At 35.1% G+C, this 20,339-nt stretch overlaps 2 protein-coding genes across 3 annotated transcripts; one reads left to right on the forward strand and one right to left on the reverse strand.

Annotated features, from left to right (window-relative positions):
• Positions 1-766: 766 nt before the first annotated feature.
• LOC113667967 (phosphatidylinositol 5-phosphate 4-kinase type-2 alpha) lies at positions 767-12,077 on the forward strand. Of its 2 annotated transcripts, XM_027183841.2 has the most exons (10): positions 771-1,025; positions 1,101-1,198; positions 5,034-5,130; positions 5,244-5,393; positions 5,646-5,831; positions 6,058-6,171; positions 6,790-7,114; positions 7,456-7,556; positions 9,115-9,201; positions 10,403-12,077. In XM_027183841.2, the coding sequence occupies exons 1-10, from the start codon at positions 906-908 to the stop codon at positions 10,481-10,483; spliced, it is 1,359 nt and encodes a 452-aa protein (XP_027039642.1). In that variant the 5' UTR covers positions 771-905; the 3' UTR covers positions 10,484-12,077. The 2 variants fall into 2 exon arrangements, with proteins under 2 accessions (XP_027039644.1, XP_027039642.1); XM_027183843.2 differs by lacking the exon at positions 9,115-9,201 and having other exon boundaries at positions 767-1,025.
• Positions 12,078-13,719: 1,642 nt separating this feature from the next.
• LOC113667978 (insulin-induced gene 2 protein) lies at positions 13,720-19,320 on the reverse strand. The gene is made up of 4 exons (XM_089181415.1): positions 18,800-19,320; positions 17,432-17,598; positions 16,575-16,674; positions 13,720-15,678 (listed from the first exon to the last, which is right to left on the reverse strand). Exons 1-4 carry the CDS (start codon positions 19,196-19,198, stop codon positions 15,637-15,639), a joined length of 708 nt encoding a protein of 235 aa, XP_089037541.1. The 5' UTR covers positions 19,199-19,320; the 3' UTR covers positions 13,720-15,636.
• Positions 19,321-20,339: the final 1,019 nt, after the last annotated feature.

Below are 20,339 nucleotides of genomic sequence, written 5' to 3' on the forward strand. Positions count from 1 at the left end.
GGCTAAGCGGAATTAAAACGTTATTTGAACAATTTCGATGAGGTGAGTTCGCTGCGACTCTAATCTGTCTCCACAAATAATTCCCCGAACCGGGATTTGAGCTCATTATAATTTTTAAATGGCTGAGTAAACCGCGACATTACCTGGATAGCTCTCGAAAAAACTATAATTACGCTAGACTCAAAAGGGAGAATCAAAAGGGAGAATCAAAACACCAGCCGTATAAATTTCTAAGTACTTATTGGAAAAAAAAAAAACCTACAAGAATTGTCAAAGAAATGTCGAAACGGGATTTACTCGCCCATTATCCCAGGACGGAATTTTGACCGAAGTCTGCAATTTTATCCTCTGTGTTAAGCTTTTCCTCCACTCTACCCTGAATCGCCAGGGAAACGAAAAGGAGGTCGAAAGAAGGAGGAATTTAATCGTTATTTTTCCATGTCATTCAAATTAACTGATCTACTTTAGAAATCTTTGTTCAATAATTCATCATGGACTTGTCTTAGATGCTGCTTTTTTGTTTTGTTTTGTTTTGTTTTTTTTGTTCATTTTAAATGTGTTTTCCTTGTGGCCACTTCAACTCGTTAAGCATTTCACGGGTGAGAAGATTAAAAATGACAGGAACACTTAACAAAATCGAATTAAAAAGTAGGCCATGTCCATCTTAGAAATTCGTGACCTCCAAAGGCCGGAAAGCCATCAACTCGCCGCACCCCTCCCCCACCCGAAGCTTCTTTCCTTCACAAGCAGCTAAGCATCATGGGAGTCAGGTGGGAATATTTATTGTCCGATCCAAAATTAGAACTGTGCTGCGGACTGTAGAATGTGGGAATTTTTTTTACCATTAGTAAGTATGGTTTAAACAAAAACAAGTCGTCGTTAGCTGAGGAAAACTACTGTCCAAGATGTCTAGTCATGCTAAGATGAAGAAGAAGAAGAAGTTCAGGGTTATGAGCCAGAAAGTTAAAGTCTTTCGCTCCAAAAATCCGCTTCTCAGTGTTTTGATGTGGGGAGTCAGTCATTCGGTAAGCATGATCTCGTCGTTTTTCTCCTAAAACGGTGTTTATATGAGGCTGATGCTTGTATTATGATTTTTTTAGATCAACGAACTCTCGCATGTGAATAATCCAGCCATGCTAATGCCAGACGACTTTAAAGCGTTCACAAAACTTCGCGTGGACAATCACCTCTTCAACAAGTAAGTGCTATGAAGGCCAGTGTGTTTATTTGAGTCCTGTTATATTCTAGAATTATTATTTATTGTGAATGAGTTTTAAATCTGCTTGGCGTTGTTCGGAGTTTATTTCTTGTGTTTCTGTTTCGTTTTCATGATTTGACACGAAGTTAAGTTTGGTCCGGAAAATCGGAATAAATCCAAGCGTCTCTGCCAAGCATGTTTATGCGAGAACTGTGAAGCTTTCAGTAAACTTAAGATTTTCCTAACCTTCCTTAGGTTTTTTTCCCGTTGTTACGGAAGATATCAAATTTTTTCTTTGTATTGTCGATTGGGTTCCTGAAACATGACAAGGTTTTACATGTGTATCAGCGTTTTCAAAGTTAAACCGTCGATCGAATAGGTTCTTCATTTAATTCGGTCTGGGCACTTGTCACCTGCAAGACTTGAATTCATTATCTAGACAATCGTGCGAGCGTATTTGGACTTTCAAAGCCTTTTCCCATGGAATCGTTACCGCAAAGGCATATACCCATCTTGAAAGCTGATTTATTTCGTAAACAACACCTCCTTTTCGCACATTGCAGCCTTATCGACAGAATGGTCGGTGTAGCCAGCTATTCAGCATTTATTGTATTTTTATTCTCTGTATCAAATTGCTTAATAATTTACGTGCGGTTTTGATTTCCCCCTGCGTGGAAAATGTCTAAATTTTTAAATATAGACGTCTTCTTAATTTCAGCTCTAGTCAGGATTAATTTCAGAAGTCAAATTTTTTCCTTATTAAGTGTAGCTTGCGTAAATGTGCATATGTGAAGATATTACTGAATAATGTTATTGGGTGAGCAAACTTGAGGCTGAATTTTAGTTAGGAAAGAATGTTATTTTCATCATTTTACATTCGTGCATTTGATTGATGCACTCTTTTATATTTTCCCCTAAGGACCTCATACTGTTATGAGATGATAAGAAGCACAATTAAGTCAATTTTATGGCTGAATTAGTTTATTGGAAGAATAGTCTGATTATTTGGTTTTGTCTGGTTAATTTTTTGACATACAGTTTAAGCTTGGCAAACTCACATAATCTGAAAAAAATTTGATAAGCTAGAGCTCATTGAAACTGGAGCACAGCCTTGCTGTTTATCTATCACTACAAACAATTCGAAATGATTGATTAATCAGGTTGAAGCATTGTTCTATAGAATCGCAGTGTATTTGTGCATAGTTAGTGATGTGTTTTAGATAGCTTATACAGCTACCTGTAAAAGAATTCAAGATTTCTTTTATTTCTTGTATGTTTATGCCATCAGAAGGAAACTTTAAGAAATCGGAGTTTGATTTCTCACTTGATTCATAAATATGCCTTTGGCTGTCTGAGTTTTATTGTAATTACACATAGCTAATGTTTTTGGTGCGTACCCATTGAAACAACCTTTATACATGGTGTCATAATAAGAAATGATTGGTTTTATAGTATATTATTAAATTAAAGCAACAATGAGAAGCAATTTCAGAGTTTTCTTTTCTATTTAAGGCAGTAAATCTCTCAATTCGTGAAGTTTGTTTGATTATTTACATATTTTTCAAAATTTGTCTGGGGACATCTGTTATTGTTTTTTTTTTTTCTGTGTTAATTTGATCACTTATGATTGTATGTCCTTGACATACAGTAATCCTATACAGGCCAAGTGATGTTCCATTTTTAAATGCATCTTTGTCACTTTGGCTAGAGATACCATCTAAAGGAAAGAACATGGTTCAAATCTGGCTTTGAAAAATAAAATTTGTCTTTTTTCAAACTCATCATTTAGAAAGAACAAAAGGAAAAATTGAACAAATTACAAGATTTACTGATGAAGTAGAAGTGATTTTTTTCACATGCTATAGCTATAAAATGGTGAAATGAGAAAGTGAAAGTAAATAAGACTTTTACAATCGATCTTCTTAAATTTTCACCCTAAACCAAGAAGGAATGTTCAGATAAGCCAAGTGACACTCGAGTGAGGTACTCTATGTTAACCAACAGATATGTTAAAAATTATCGCTCCTTGTGTCCAACTGACTCTCTCCTAACCTTGGTTTGTTTGGCTATCTTTCTGAGGAGGGACATTTTAAAGGCAGAAACATGGAGTATAGTTAGCTACTTTTGCCTCTTTTGGCCATGAAATTAAATAAAACAAGCATCGTAGGTTGGTAAAAGATATTTTGTGACAGTCTTTTAATCAAAGTATAATTAGAACTGTTAGATGCAATGAGGAAGTGGGTATGATGTGTGAATGTGTTGATGACAAGTAGTCATCCAAGGAATCATTGCCAGAGACTTTTCTAGATGTGAAAAATAATATAAGCTATGTAAAATTCCCTTTGGCGGAGAGCCAATGTCTTGTCTGACCAAACAGCTCAAACTATTTTTAAATCCCATTTAAAAAGCACTTAGATCAATTTATTGTAGGACTGCATTAGGTAGCAAAGGAATTATCACAGAGAATGCATTTGCCTACTCAGGGATGATTATAGGAAATCCCTCTAATACAGGAGGTAAATTGTATACAATAATGATTTGATTGGAGGAAATCTCAGTTTCTTAAGCACAAGCTAAAAAATTGGTGAGAGGCAAAGTTACGCATCTGATGGGGAGAAGCCTTAAAATTCTGCTGACCAACTTTTGGTATTCTGTTGCATTTGCAGTTAGTTTTGGTAAATTTGGACTATAAGGGGAGAAGCATCCAGGGTTTTGTGTAAGGTAGCCTGCTGGAAATAACAACCACAACAAATAACATAGTCAAAATAATGAAACTTTGGCCAATAATTGGTTATAAAAGAAAATATGCAAGATGAGTTTTCTTTAGAATTCCAGCTGTTATTCATGTTTTGGTAGTTTTTCAAGTAAAATGCTACAGCAGGGTTTTACATCTGATGTAGCATCATGATAGTTTATGCATGCAAAAGTGTAAGTATTGGCACATGTGCCACTGAGGTTAAAATATTCTGTGGTTATCTTAATCACATTTGTGAAACTGTTTCTTTAAAAAATTATACCTAATGCAGATACTAGAAGGTCATAGGGATTCTTTGTAGGAAAGATACACTCAAGTTCATAAACTTTTCATTCAAATTTTATTTTCATGCATATTTAGCTTTGTATTTAGTGACCTATGATGATTGATTTGAAACAAATAAGATTGCAAAAATTGAACCAAGGATCTAATTGAACTACAATATCTTTACAAACAAATTTTTTAAATAAACATCCTATATAGCTAAGATATAATGAGAAAATCAACTTATGCATTGTTACAAAAAAGTCTCAGAACATTATTATAATCTACTAAATATAATCATGATGAAGTGATTTATGAAAAAGAGGAATATACTGTAAGAACATTGTTCCCAGCCAATTTATGCTGAGCTTGGGAGTATTTTTGCACTAATTTAAAAACTTACAGTGGAAAGAGTGGGGGGGGGGGGGGGGGGTTTGGGGTGGAGCACAGGCTTTCTGCATCCCCTTCTCAACTGCCTATGCAAGTCTTACATGTACAAAGAATACAACCCTAAAAAAACTGCTTTCTGGGAGAAAAAAATGCCAAAGTGGTTGGATTAAACTCGAAGGTAGTCAAGGATTGTGGACATTGGCAGAGCTTAGCACATATTGCAAATGAGAAAGCGTTAAACTGAGGGGTACTGATTTTTCAAGATAGCCCATTTGATATGTAAGGAAACATGCATGTACCTAATCTTTGTATGAGTTTGTTATTTGCCTCAACCATCCCTCTTCAAATTCTAGAACTCTTTTTCTCTGGATTGTCTTGTGAAAAACAAGATAGGTTTTAATCCATGTCTCACATATTTCTTTGCAGAGAAAATTTTCCAAGCCATTTCAAGTTCAAAGAATACTGTCCTTTAGTCTTCAGACAGCTTCGGGAACGTTTTGGTATTGATGACAGCCATTATGCCGTAAGTAGTTGACTTTTGTCTCCAATCTTGGCTTTCTATAGCAAAATACATACAGGTATGCACTTACAAGCTTCAGATTTGTGAAACAATTTTGTTTAATTTGTATCTTCCAGGCTTCCTTTCAGAGTCCTCCCTTAGTCATGCCCTCACCTGGTCGAAGTGGTGCCAAATTCTTTATTTCCAAAGACAAAAGGTTCTATGTGAAAACAATAGAGAGTGAAGATATTGAAAGACTTCACAACATTCTTCCACAGTACCATCATGTGAGTACGGCAGTTTCCAGAGGAGTGTTATCATTATTACCAATAATTTTCCTAAAAAATTGATCCTTGATCCTCAATAATTAATTCTCAATTCTCTCTCCACGAGGCTTGATTCTTGATCCTAGATTCTCCATCCTTAATTCTCAAAAATGTCCACACTGTCAATCAGCTTTTGAGTAGTACTGTAAATGCACATTTACTACACCTTTTCAATAATAACCACACATATTTTCCTTTACAAATCTTTTGCAGTATATTGTTGAGAAACATGCCAAAACACTGTTGCCCCAGTACTTGGCTGTGTACCGGATCACAGTGGATAACAAGGAGACCTACCTTTTAGTAATGAAGAGTGTGTTTAGTTCTAAGTTTAAAATTCACAAGAAGTATGACTTAAAAGGTTCTACAGTTGACAGACAAGCAAGTACTAAGGAAAAGGTAACAGTACTTGCTATGTTTTGTATTTTAAGATTGATAATAAAAACTAGTAAGCTCTCAAGTTCATGTTAAGAGGGCTTTGATGTAATTTCCAGTAACATCCTCACAGGTTTGTGAGGTTGTGTCCCTAAGTATGCTAAAAGAGACACTAAAACCATCAAGATGATGTAGATATACATGTACATTTTAGACATTTTTTTTCAAGAGGATATTATTGGTTTTCCAGACAAAAGAAAATCCTACATTCAAGGACAATGATTTCACAAAAGATAATGCAAAGCTTCGTATTGGGGATGAAGTGAAGAAAGACTTACTACAAAGAGTCAAGGATGATGTTGAGGTGAGACTTCTAGTTTACCCTTTCTGCATGGTTTGGGATTTTTCATTGCCCCCTTTAACTGCCCATATCTGATAACTAGCTCTCCTTTCTAGCTGCTACACACTTCCTCCTAAATCTGATGGAGAATTTGATGTTTTATCAGAATAAGCATTGTTGTCACTTTATTGCAGGAGAATGTATTGGTAATGTCAAAAGGAGTTACCCATTAATCTCTTCTGCAGTTTCACCTTAGCAGCAAAATAAACAACAAAGTACTCAATGTGTGGTCCCGTGGGAAACTAGTTAGTTCCATTTTCCAATGAGTCCTGATGTTTCCCAAGACTATGTCTGGGGAAACTTCAGGACTCTCGGGAAAACAAAACTAACTGTTTCCCTCAGGAAGTATATATTATTGTACTGGCCCCAGTTGTTGAAAGGTCAGATAACACTATCCACTGAATAAATCTCTATCCAGTAGATAACAATATATGTTTTGCCATGACTTATCCACTGGATAGTGATTTATCCATTGGGTAGCAAATAATAGTTGATGCAAATGATGGTAAAGATTTCAAACAAAAAACAAATGAAATGAAGTGAAATCTTTCACCTAAGAATTAGTATTTTCCTTTCATGCAGTTTTTGACAAGTCTTAACATCATGGACTATAGCTTGCTGGTAGGAATTCATGATGCTGATCTTGCGGAGGCAGGAAATGATGTGGATGATTTTCTGGGGGGTGTAGACAGTAATGAAGATAGCGAGCCAGAGTCTCCTCGTGAAGGTGACTCACCCCAGGAATCTGACTCCCCGGGTGAGGCAGAGATGCTGTACTCTGATACACCTCCAACAACTCCTCCTGCTAACTGTGATGATCACAGAGAGAGAAATATCAGCTATGGAAGCACTGATCTTGATATGAGAGAGGATGAGGATGACACAGAGGGCTTTCAAAGTGTAGATGGTATGTGTTGCTATGAACATCTTAGACTAGTAACAAACACTTGAAGTGGAATGTTGAGGTATATGAGTACACATTAAAGGGTTTTAAAACAGAAGCAGTGATTGAGAAAATGAGATGCAAAGGGTCAGTCAAACACCTGAGATCCAAATCTCCAAACCATCTATCATATGTTTCTTTGATGTTTGGTGTTGAGATTTCAGTGTTTTTTCACATCAACAAACCCTCTTACCTGACAATCTTATCTTGTTTCCAGATTAATTAAGGTTTTCAACTGAAAAATTCTCTAAAATTCCACCGGACACAAATAGAAGAATACTCTTAAATTCACTCTCTTTTTATAGAAAACAGACGCGAGTGTTATTACCTTGGTATCATAGATGTGCTAACATTTTATGGTGCTGGAAAAAAGGCTGCTCATGCTGCGAAAACTGTCAAACATGGGGTGAGTAAATGCTTGCCTAGCTAACTGAAATTTGTATTTGAGGTCACTGTTTATGTAATTAGGCAGTGAAAACACCCATGGTCTACTCATCAGATGATATTTCCCACAAGGTTGACACAAAATCCATCTGGCATACTTTGGCAAACAGTATGAAAAACATCCTGAATGCAAAGTAATTTGAAATGGGGTAACAGATTTTTGTAGCATGTTTTATTTTATGTTTATTGAAAGAGATTTGGGAAGTGTGGGAGATAGGTACATGTAACATAGTAGGTGGCTCACTGATACTCAGATATCTGCAAGTCCTGTTGTGTCCTTGGTAAAAAAAAAATTTAGCTGTATATGTTATATATAAATGTATACAAGAGGGAATTTTGATGTCACAATTGCCTTGAATATCAGAAATAGCCCTGCCCCTTTCAAAATATACCTTGTTTTAAACAAGGATTGTATTTCTTGGTCACATATTCATACCAAGTTTTTCAAGAGGGAGATAAGTGTATCCTTTTGAGTGTTTTGTGCATAAAGGTATCTCTTAGAAAATTAATGTTTACTTATTTTTGGCACTTGGCACTTCATTCCTTATTTTATAATTTATTCCCATTTGGAAGCTCTGTGGTGCTTGTTATTCTAATCTCACTAGATGTATGGGGGTTCACACAGAACTTTCCATTCTGTAAGCAGCCCTTATATTTGCTCAACATTAGCTAAGGTAGTAAATTTCCCCCCCCCTCCCCCCCTCCACTCTCACCTCCTAATTGTCCAATCAGGTGCCTATAAAAGCTCCTTGTCCTTTTAAGAACTGCTAGATACATTTAGTAGCTCTAGATACAATTTTAAATCTTTACTTTACAACAGTGATAGTGTTCTCATACTGTCTCAAGTGATGTCTCTAAGGTCCAGATTCTCAGAAAAAATTTCATGATTTTGTAACTTGTAGTTAAATTAGAAAAATGATCTCTTTATGAAGTTAAAAGTTCACTCTGAAAGTTGATGATTTGTACCAACTCTTAGTGTAATTTTTTGTAAGCTTGATAGACTAATTTAAAACTTTGACATAATGTAGGCTTGGAAAGATATTCTCATATAAAACTAATTTTGACTTTGACTCCTTGATCCACAAGTAATTATATAATTTAAGTAAAAAGTTCTTCTCTTTAGGAAACATAAAGACTGAGCTAAAAAAATGTAAAATGAATTAATGAATGTAATGAATATTGGAGAGAAATGAGAAGATAGTGAAAAAACTTTCAGAATCTAAATTGTCATAGAATTGACTGTCACTGAAAATTTACTTCTACTGGTGTTTTGTAACTTCGTTGGTCACAAAAATTACTTCTGTTTTTTTCAGTTTTGTTCAAAATTGTCTCACTTTATCTAATTGCCTTATTTGTAAACCTAGAATAGCATAGATCTGAAATGCCAAGTTTCAGAGAGCTGGCACTTAAAGATTTGGCTGCAGGTTAAGTTTTTGATCTGCCTTAATTTACAGCAGTGGTAATGCTTTTTTCTATTGGGTTTGAGTCAGTGTCATGATCAGTGACATTCCCTGCCTTAGATTGCTGCAGTTCAGTGGCGAGCTAGTGTGAGGCAAATGAGGGCAAATGGCGAGCAACGTGAAAACTTCTGGCTAACATCTCCTAGGGTAACTTGACCTCTTTCCACATCTTAATTATCTTACTTAAAATACTCATCTTAATACTGATTTTGGTATTGAAAATCTGTAAACATGATAACTTTTTACTCTTTGCTAATTTATGAGCAACTGTTAATGGTTAACCTTTTTCTAAGAAAATAGCTGTAATTTTAAAGTTTCTGACAATATTATTTGATGACAATTGAACTTCACTAAAAGATAACTAGCTAAACTTCCTCAAACAATTCTTTTTGACTCTATTTTAAATTTGTAAGACTTAAACACATTTTTCTTTTTAACTGTCATTGAAACAAGCTTCAAGTGAACAATTGGATATATACAACTCAAGTATAAACTATTTTTCTTTAACAGGCCTTTACAGACATATTTTCACCTGTCAGTGTTTTGGGGTACTTTTAAATTCCCTTCCCTTCCATAGAGGATTAAAACCTTTTTCTTTTAATTTAAAGAAGTGGTCTCAAAAAGCAATGATACACAGCTATCATGTTGATGGCAGAACTAGTGTAAACATTTTTTTTTTACTGTTTGTCAGGTTTATGTCATGATGACAGAATGGTTAGCTTGCTGGACTGGACCAAAAGGTTGAGGTCACAGCTCTAGCCAGCATCATTGGGTTTAGTTCTTGCACAAAACAGTCTCTGTCAGTCCCCTTCCCACCCAAGAGTAGTAATTGTAACTGGTAAACCGTCAGGGAGACAGGAAAACTGCAAGGGGGGGGGGGGTGGGGGGGAGGTAACCTGTGATGAACTGGCATCCTTTTCCATGGGAAATGCCTATGTTGCTAACTGTTTCATGCTCTGGAAACCTGTATAAGTTCTAGTAGCTATGCAACTAAGGCTTGGATGCAGACTTACCTTCTGCTCATAGGTTGGATGGCAGTATCCACTTGATAAAATTCATTGGTTAGCTTTATTACCTCTTGTTGTCGGATCCAGCTGTGAATATTATTTTTCTTGAAAGGTGTTTTCAGTGGTACCCTTAATCTCTTCCATACTCCCTTGTCATCTTTGCTTGACACTTGGGTGATGTGGGGATGGTCTTTGTTAAGATTTTCTTGGGTGTTGGTGTTATAAATGCTAGTCAAACACTTCCTTGAACATTGTATTACCTTGCAATATACTGATCCTCATAATAATTTCACAAACTAACTGTATGCAGCTCTGAAAACAGATATTTTTTTACATCCTAGGCAGGAGCAGAAATTTCTACAATAAAACCGGAAAATTATGCAAGGAGATTCCTGGAGTTAATGGAGAGAATATTCGAATAGATGTATTAAGAGTAATTTTTAAGCAAAAATATGCAGTACGTACACAAATGTACAATCAACTAGTCAATCACTAGCATTGTCAACCCTTTGAAATCCAAAGCTCCAAAATGTAAAAATTAAATTTAATTGTTATTTTTAATTTTATGACTTATCACAGTTGCAAATATTAATTTTCATATTCAGATTACATCTAGTATTTTGTTGTTTTTCTTTTGACACCTTTAAAATTGTTAACTAAAACAATCCTTTCATAATGTAGTTGGGAGGGGGTTTATTATATTTTCTAGCTGTTATTTGACCCCTTCTGTAACAACTGGTTTTAGCATTGGCATTTTCACTTAGTTAGAGGTAGATTGTTAATAAAATCATTACTTTTATCTGCTAGGAAAAATTTTATCTCAGTCATAAGTAGTTGTTCTACTAAATGCAAAGAATGGTGAATAATTTTTTTCATGTGACACATATGAGTTAACATACTCCTGCCAAAATGTTTTAAGGATTGCGTTAGTTTTCTTAATTTATTCACCTATGGAGGTTATATTGTTTTGATCCAATGATGAAACAATCTGTTTTCCTATGTGGGAGGAGGAATTTTCCCAAGATCCAAATACAGTTAATTTAAGGGTGATCACAACACAAGTTAAGTCTCAAGTTTAAATCAGTTATAGATGAGTTTCTTTTCTTGACCAGCCAACTTTAATGCCTACTGGAGCAGGTTTGCTTCAAGTGCAGTTTCTTAAAAGAAGCTGCAGTAGTTTTGGTGCAAGGGGGAGGTAGGGGAGCAATAGATTGCAATTGTTAAAACTTGAGGGGGTCTTATGGACTTGTGTCAGTGTACCACTATAATTTTATCTGATATATCTCTAACCTTTCTTTAATGAAATGTGTGTTATCCCAACTAATTTATTTCTCCCAAATTATTTTACACTGAACATTCTGGATGAAAAGACTAGATGAAAATATCTAAATTTAAAAATGATCAGTTGCCTTTTTCAGCTCTCTTTAATCTCTACAGGTTAATTTGGGTATTTTTCTCTTTTTATACTAAATATTTCAATTTCAAGTTTATTATGGCCTTGGCACAATCGTACACAGAAGACATTTGCAGGGTTTCCCTTAATCTGAGGTTAATTTATTTTCCCATTTCAGTGAGAATATGACCTACTAGTACATTTACAATGACTCTAGCTCAGGTTTTACATTTCAGGCACTTGCTAGCCAGTATTTAAGCCTTTTTCTTAATGTTAAGATTTTAACTATAATATTTTGTCCTTCATGTTTCGGTTTAGAAAAAAATTGTGTAACTTGACACCAACGTATCTGAGAGCCCCTATTCTGATGTTTTTTAATAAACCACTCTCTTTGGTTTTGAAACTCAGTGTTTCTTGGTCTTTTTAAGGTTTCAAAATTTATTTATTCACTGGATGTTTTGATCTTGATAAAATTAACTTTTTAACTGGTAAACTTCAAGCAGTACTGTATGCATCATCAAAAGGGAATTTCCTATTGTTGAAATATTTGTTAAAATGTACAAAAAAACAATTTCTGATGCTTGTAAGTGCTTCTTAAATCTTAATAAACATTTCTTTTAGTATGACAGTTGTCCTGAAATTTTACTGGTCACTCTGAGGGGTTAACCCTTACATTCTAACATTGGTATGCATATTCTCTAAACTGTGTTCTATAGATCTTTTGAGGAACTGACAAGGAGAATTTACTTAATAATCAAGAGCTTTTGTTTGCAATCATTTCCTTTATAATTTGTCTTTTTAAGGGGTTGAAGGGTTAAAGAAGAAAGAGAGGTTTTTTAACACTACAACATGAATTTATAAGGGCCTATTTACACGGTACGACTTTGTCGCATGCGACAAGCTTATGACAGGCTTACGACACGAATTGTTTCGTGTAAATCAAACCTACAACTCGCTTACGACTCTTAAGTCATGTCGTAGGCCTGTCGTAAGCTTATCGCATGCGACAAAGTCGTGCCGTGTAAATAGGCCTTAAGAGATCTTTGCAGTGAATGTGGAGGCAATCTTTGCAGTAATGAACACTACTTGAGCAGTTGTGAAAATTAGGCCTGAAATAAATTCAGGTCTGTACAAGATCTGAACCCATGACCTCTGCGATACCAGTGCAGTGCTCTACCAACTGAGCTGTCAAGCCAACTGGGAGCTATTAATTATAAACCGTGAAGTGATGAATAAATGTCTGTGAATATATCAAAATCATATGTGTGAACTGTGAAAAAAGAAGTGGATATGAAAGTGATCTATGCAGTAATGAACACTAATTGAGCAGTAGTGGAAATAACACAAAGTTTTCAAAATCTGAACAGGCATTCAAGAAATACTCTGACCCCAACATATTTCAAGTTTTAGCCCTTTCTACCCTTATATCAGTATGCATAGACTCCACACTGTTCTTTATACATTTCCTCAGGTGCTGACAAGGAGAATTTGTTTGCCAATCAAAAGGTTCCTTCACTGGTGATCATTTCCTTTAGTAAGGTCTGGGAAGGAGAAGATGTGTAACAAATTTAAGAAAATAAACAACACTTTTTTAAAACATGTTTCAACAGTTCTTCTGTCATCTTTAGTTCAGGTTGGTACAAAGTACAAAAAAATGTTAAGTGTATAAGGAAATGCTGATTGAACAAAACAAACAATAGTAACAGAAGAATGTACGCAGAACATAGAGTGCAACGAGAATTGTGTATATTTGAAAATGTGAGAGTTCCTATCACTGACCAAGTGCTCCTGCACACATGTGGATAAATGCTGAGAGGTTTCACCTGCTTCCACAACTTTTCAACTTAAAATCAAAGAAGCTATTCAGACTTCACCACTAACAAAAGTGACAACATTTTTGCAGTGGCCTTTGTATTTAAGTGAAAGATGGGTAACTTGAACACAGATGACCCAACCCAACTTGAGCAAGACAAGATTTCTCTTGACCCATTTTTTTGGGCCATTTACTGTCTGCTAACCCAAACCTCTGCTGACTCAAACCATTTTTTGTTTCCTTTTGGGTCTCCACAGTTGGAGGAAACTACTGCCCTGTAAATTCAATCATGCAGAAATGCATGCTAAATGAATTTTGTACAAGGAACCATTCAAAACTATCAAATGCAACAAGAGAGAGATGAACAGGTTTTCAAGCTTGCCCTTAATCTCTTCAGAACTTACCTTCTGAAATCATTATTCAATCTAATCAAGGCACACATTAACAACTCATTAAGTTTTGTCGTCTTTTATTTCAAATATATACAGAAGGTGAGAACAAAGCATGAAAGCATTAACATCTTTACAAATAACCATTTTAGCATCCAGTGAGATTCTTTTCAAAATATTAATATGGCTACCCCTTATGAGAAAAAGTTCTCAGTTGGTGTTTGAATCTGAATAAATTAATTCAGTTAAAAGGATTATTCACAATAAGTAAAATTTCTTAGAGCCAATAAATTAATTATTTCCATGTTAAAAACATGACCACACTTGGATGAAGTTTTTTGTAACCTGACTCAAAGAGATAGGCCATTTTTTTGCCTTTGATTACAGTTCACAAATTCCTGTGCTAAAATTGAGTTTTTTATCAGCCACTGAAACAGTGATTTTGTTAAAAACAAAACAAACAAAACAAAAACAACAACAAAAAAACAATATTTGACAAGCAATTCATAATATTCAGTCAAAGAAATCAGTTAATTTTTTTTTATTTGGAAATACAGGAAAATTGGTTATAGAAACTTAAATCTCTCGCCAGCAAGAAATTAAGCCTAGAGAACACATGTCTATATACATGTGTACTCCTGTCACTAAGAAATTTCCTGGAACCTGCCAAAAAATATTTATCATGTAAGAGCAGCCTTATTAATATTTTTCCTTATTATTCTGGAATCTTTTCAATAATGAATATAATTATGCTGATTAAAACAAATTCTCAAGGTTTTTGCCCACCAAACATCTCCTTAGCGATACATATGTGTATTTCTTGGTAAAATATGGAATTAAAACATTTTAACAGTTATATCCACCTCATCTTGAACAGCATGTAAGATATGTGATCTTAATGATATTAAATAACTCAATTTCTGATTAGTATGATTTAATCTAACCATCTAACAAGTGCAAACCTCTATGGTCATACTATTTAGAAAGTACCATTAGGAACTTAACCATATGTTACATAAATAGCAGACATAACAATCCATCGAATATTTTTGCCTGTGTACAATTGGTCTAAATGCATCATGTGACTGAATATGCCCCAGTAAAGATTGGAGGATATTCAAGGATATACCCCCTGATCTTCCCCAATTTTCAAAACTTTTGTCCAATACAGAAAACCCTTTGTTTAAAATTATATTCAAGACAAGAGAACACAGTGAAGTGGTGATAAAGAAGGGACATGTTTCTTGTGTGTAAAGTTGTACCAGAGAACTCTGAAAAGTAATCATCCCATAAATCTAACAGTAAGTCGTTTGTTAACATCTTTCCTGCACATTGCAAAAATATTTGAATTAGGATACTAAACACAACAGCCTCCATATTGCGCAAAAAGATGCAGGGATATTTTCCTTGAATGTGATCTATTTTTTATAGCTCAGTTTTCATCAAGCTTTGCAATCAGAAAACTGCTCTTATGTCTAAAAAGATTGAGTATGCAGACAAATATGTGCGTATATTTTGGAGCCAAATGGATGCTATTGTTTATCTATCTACCAATAACTTTAACATAGCAATCAAGTTCTTTAGGAACCATGCTGTAATTTTGGTCATAACTCAGGATTGTGCTCCATTTTTAGCCAATATGTACAAAACGTTTAAGAAATATTTTGTTGTACTTATTAATGATTAGCCAAGTGGCAAAATAAATAATGCCTCCTTTTGTTCTTATATCACTGAAAGTACCAAATTTTTCCCCCTCTCTTATTAAAATTTGAAGAATGTAATTTTCATCTTAAATTTTCCCACATCAACAATAATCCACAATATTTAACAACTATTGTCATGACATGGCCAAAACCAAGTTTCAATAAAAAATTTTACAACTGTTCTAAACTTTGGATACTTTCCATTGTTCAAGCAGGCTATTCACAGGTAGTGTTAAGCTCTTATGGCATGTTAAAAGCATTTAAATTGGTGCAACATTTAATCTACATGTTCTTTTCCTCTCCCAAAGTTGTATTCAGTCTGAAAAAACCAAAAAGAAAAAATAGATCAGATATCGCTGAACCAAAATGGAATCTTAACATTTCTTAAAGCATTTCAGAGTAGTTGCCCAACCCTTTAACCCTTTCACTCCCAAGATCTAATTAGTAATTCTCCTTACTATCTGCCATACAATTCTTATGATGTTAGTTCAGAGAATTTGGTATTGGATCAACTAATAATCCCATGATTGATATTCTTCTCTATTCTCATCACCTGCCTGCTTGATATTGTGTCGAAATTGTAAGGAGAAATTCTGTCTTGGTCACTTGTGGGAGTGAAAGGGTTAAACCCTAAGATTGATTGGCTTCTACTTTCTCCTTACAATATCACTCTTCAATCATACATTAAGGTCATGAGAATAAAAAAAAATGGTCACTAGAGAAGGAACCTTTTAATTGGCAAACAAATTTTCCTTGTCAGCACCTTTGGAAATGTATAAAGAACAGTGAGGAGAAAATGCATACTGATGTTAGGGTGTAAAGGGATAAATGTTTCATACACCAAAATAACCTCCCAGAATTTTTGGTAAAACATGTTTGGGCTAGTGGCTGGAAAGGAAAGCTGTACTGAGACAAGCAAGTATCAATTTGTGAGGAGGCATCACAGATCTCAGTAAAAACCTACTGCAGGCAAACCTTTTCCGAGTCTCATGATGTAAGCACAAAAATTTGTGGAAAAAGTCATTCTATGGAACTTATTTGAAAAAAAAAATTATGAAGCTAGCTTATGCTTGTTCAAGTGCCTTAAAATTACAAAGCCTATATGGAACATTAGTGTCTTCAGATCTTATAGGCACTGTATTGGCACCATTCCTTTCAAGTGTAAATAGTATTTTTGATGAAAAATTGAGGTTCACTTCATGAGCAGAAACATACCATAGCAAGCTGTCTTCCAATGGATCCAAATGTTACAACACCAGAAAAAAAGAACCATGGCAGCCAAGATCTTGCATAGAGGAAATCTGGCTCACCATTTCTGAAAGGACAGAGATAAACTATTTGCAAAAAAAAAAAAACCAATTTGTTTTGTCATTGACTGGTTGGTTTCTATCCTTCAGGAGCTATGGTTGAGAGGCCACCAACTTGATAGCACATTAGTAATGAGATGTGAATAGAAGTGATTAGAGAACTGCATACCAATTTTTATCTTTCAGTTTCTATCTCAGCTTTAGAGGGTAAAACCTGTACAGTATACAAGTATACAAGACCAGGGCCCACTTGTTCCAAGGCCAATAAGCACTAACCCAAGGTTAAATTTTAATCTAGGTTTCTTTATTCCTTTATTCAAAAGCCTTTTTAGGATAATTTCCTGAGTTCTTTTTTAGAGAATTACGTAGTCATATTCTAGACAAAAAGAACTTGACTAAATTTTCTTTTAAAGCTATCAGATCTGAAATCAGATTTCACATTAACCCTGTGTTATCTTAACCTAGCTTTGAACAACCTAGTCTAGATGTTCAAGTACTGAGGTGTAAAAATCAAACATGATTTTTTGAAATAAAACTGCAGGATCACTCATGCGTTAGGTGGGTCTGGTCAAACAATTAAAGATTAAGCAAACAATTATTGCATTTCTCTTCGATTTGACCTGGCAATTCTGACAACATCAGTATATTCCCAATTGAAAGACACAAGCCATTATTTTCAGAGAATAAGGAGAATATATCAGATCTAGGAAGTGGAGTCCATCCTAGTATTTTACTGATGTCTAAAAATTATTATTTTTTTTTTACCTGTAAACTCCCAAGTATATCAAACATTGTAGAAGAATACAGGCACACATTGTTACCAGCACAGCCAGTCCAAGACCATTTTTTGATCGGTCAAATAACCACCACAAGGTCAGTGAGCTAATAGCCATAAAGAGGAAGATGTGCATTGGACTGTTAAAAGTGATTTTCTACAAAAATGTTAAGGAGACAAAACATTACTTTTTCTACTTAAGAAGTTATAAAAACTATTTACTGTCCACAGATAATCATGAAGTAAAAAAGAATGGCTAACTAAAAAAAACATAGTTTGGATAAGAATGATAAGCATATTCACATTAGCAAGGAAAAAGTTTGAACTTAAGGCTGGTTTGTTCAGCTGGACCAATGGTCTATAATGGGATTTCTTTACTTGTTTTTGTAGTTTTTGGTAGGATCATCATATTTTTTGTACATAAAAATGTTGACTTTGAAAAACGACTGGAAAATGGTAATCTCAAGAATTATCCATAGCAATGAATCCCACTGAATTAAATTGCTTACTGAGCTTGTCACCCTATTTGCTTTCTGAATGCAACAGGTCAATGATGTGTGTAAGACATGATGCCTTGTATAATTAAATTAATTCTGTTGAAAACGAAAAACAACCGATACATGAAAGAGAACAAAAATATAAACCATAACTACAACAATACAAATCATGACAAGGGTATCAAACAAAAATTCCTAGAATTATATTTCAGGCTGAACAACAAAGATTGATTAACATTTTTTTTTTTTTAATATTCAATCAAAAATCTTTTACCAATTTAATTTCTTTGCACACAATACATACACAAAAAACTGCCGTCACATAAACACATTAAACGACTTGATCATCAAATCAACGCCAGTCCCGGAAATTTTAGGCGTAACTTGATACCTTGAAAAACTACCGGCGTTTCATAAATTTGTTGATGGAAATTTCCTATGCATCAGCAAATGATGAATAGTCCTGCATAGCTCACATTTCTTAAGAAAGATACTAAATTACGTATTTCGATTCAAAACGCGATACATAACAATTAAAAACACGTTTTAACAATCTTCGGGTTTCGTTGCCCTGATTTTAAAGTTTTGTAACTGAATGAGGCTTATTTCAAAACAGAGTTAGCTATTCTTGTTATGCACTGCGATTTTTTCACAAATATACGTTGTATTTCTGCTTTTATCGCGTTTTTTTTCGTTTTCGGACGACTGATTTACACAGACCGGAAATAAACTAGACGCCTGTGTCAATTTCGTTGACTGCACTATCACGCTAGAAATTAGCTTCTAAGTTTCCGCAAACACTCGTAGTTACTCACATTAAATTACTTTAAAACCCAAAGGACACAACAGTGGAAAGGATACGGCACATGCATGACTTATTCCAAGGAATAACACCACGCATTTAAAAACGCTAGACCATTCTCTTTCTAGTTTGTGCGGTTTTCCAAGGCGAATGTCAGAACAAGGATAAATCAAACCCACAACTGCAGCAGCAGTGCCAGAGGACGGAGCGATCCACCACACAGCACTGAAGAGCTTTGCAATTATACCTATATCTTGGATTCTCTTTCTACGTACTTCTGGTAAAACAGAAAACGTGAAAAGAACCATTGCAAAGAAAGTTCCGAGGATGAACAACACAACGCCGCGCACGCAAACGTTTACAACTGACGGTGCGATTTTGCGAAATAAGTTCAAGAAGTATTTCCCACTCGACGAGGAGCGCCTACCACAAAGTAGACAGTGCATTGTGAATCCCATCGAGCGATATAACGAAAGAATTCCTTTTAAAAAGTCCGTAGAATTTATACATGCAAAAAACCTTACGATAAACTGCCGTTGATGGGCTGTGAGTGGCCTGATGAGTGTAAGCCAATCACAGCGCTCCAAATATCTGGTGGGCAAAGGTAGAAATCATATGACATCTCGAGCCAAAAATGAACCAATCAGAACGCGAGTTGTCGCCCGCGCGACTTTGGCTCTCACTGTCGCAACGTTTATTGGTATATTTTTGACATTCTCCCTGTCTCTCGGAATTCTCGACAAAACAAGATAAAATATTAAATTCCTCTTTGGCCATGATATTTGCAAATTGAGAGATTAATGCAAATGACAAATTGGCAAAATTGATGCAATGTGAATAGCGAGTTTTCATTATTATTGAGCCAATTGATATGATATGGTCAGATTAAGGATGAAAAAGTACATTTTCGATTAATTTTTGCAAGTGAAGGGCTTTTAAGAAGTCCTTTTAAAAAATTATATTTCTGAAAACTAATTAAAAATTAGTGCAGTGAAGCTTTTTGATCGCATAATACATTTTAGATGATACGGTTGAACGTAACCTGTGATCATGTGTTTATTACACAGAGGCACATTGTATTTTCGATTTCTGACCGCCGCACAGATCTTTATTCACGACTATCGGTGGGCAAAGCAAATGACTTGACCTTCGTACGTTGGTGCAAAATCATTCTATAGCTGCAGTAGCGAGCGTGTAGTTTTGGGTGAGACACAGTTTAATTTATTTTCAGTCCACATTCTCTGGTGGCCTGACTTGTCACCAGAGCAGCTGAGCTGATCAAGGTCCTTGAAAATCACGCCAAGCCGCGGTGGACGTTTCAATATTGCACTTGTCGAGTTGCAACGACGACGTCATATTTCTAGGTAGATTTAACATGTTGGAACAAAGTTCGAGTGTAGTTGCCGCCGGTTGCACCGTAAAAATATGCGATCTCTCGTCGAATGACGTCAGTCTCCCCACACAAGCAAAGAGCCATGATGACGTCGGTCGCGCTAACCCTTCCAAAGGAAGCATCATTTTGAGATTTTAGCGTCAATTTCTTTAGGATGTCACAGGAAAGAAAGCTTAGTGTGTAACCTTAAGAGTCATTTTTCACTT

This window comes from Pocillopora damicornis, chromosome 9, assembly GCF_964200805.1.
Source record: "Pocillopora damicornis chromosome 9, jaPocDami1.2, whole genome shotgun sequence".
Taxonomy (NCBI): Eukaryota; Metazoa; Cnidaria; class Anthozoa; order Scleractinia; family Pocilloporidae; genus Pocillopora; species Pocillopora damicornis.

What these genes read in the sequence shown, in the direction of transcription:
- LOC113667967 (XM_027183841.2), top strand. Translation starts at nt 906, where the DNA reads ATGTCTAGTCATGCTAAGATGAAGAAGAAGAAGAAGTTCAGGGTTATG. An exon ending in TGTGGGGAGTCAGTCATTCG is followed by an intron (nt 1,026 to 1,100) that starts GTAAGCATGATC and finishes TGATTTTTTTAG; the next exon opens with ATCAACGAACTCTCGCATGT. An exon ending in GACAATCACCTCTTCAACAA is followed by an intron (nt 1,199 to 5,033) that starts GTAAGTGCTATG and finishes ATTTCTTTGCAG; the next exon opens with AGAAAATTTTCCAAGCCATT.
- LOC113667978 (XM_089181415.1), bottom strand. Translation starts at nt 19,198, where the DNA reads ATGGGATTCACAATGCACTGTCTACTTTGTGGTAGGCGCTCCTCGTCG. An exon ending in ATATACTTGGGAGTTTACAG is followed by an intron (nt 16,675 to 17,431) that starts GTAAAAAAAAAA and finishes CTGTCCTTTCAG; the next exon opens with AAATGGTGAGCCAGATTTCC. An exon ending in TTGGAAGACAGCTTGCTATG is followed by an intron (nt 15,679 to 16,574) that starts GTATGTTTCTGC and finishes TGGTTTTTTCAG; the next exon opens with ACTGAATACAACTTTGGGAG.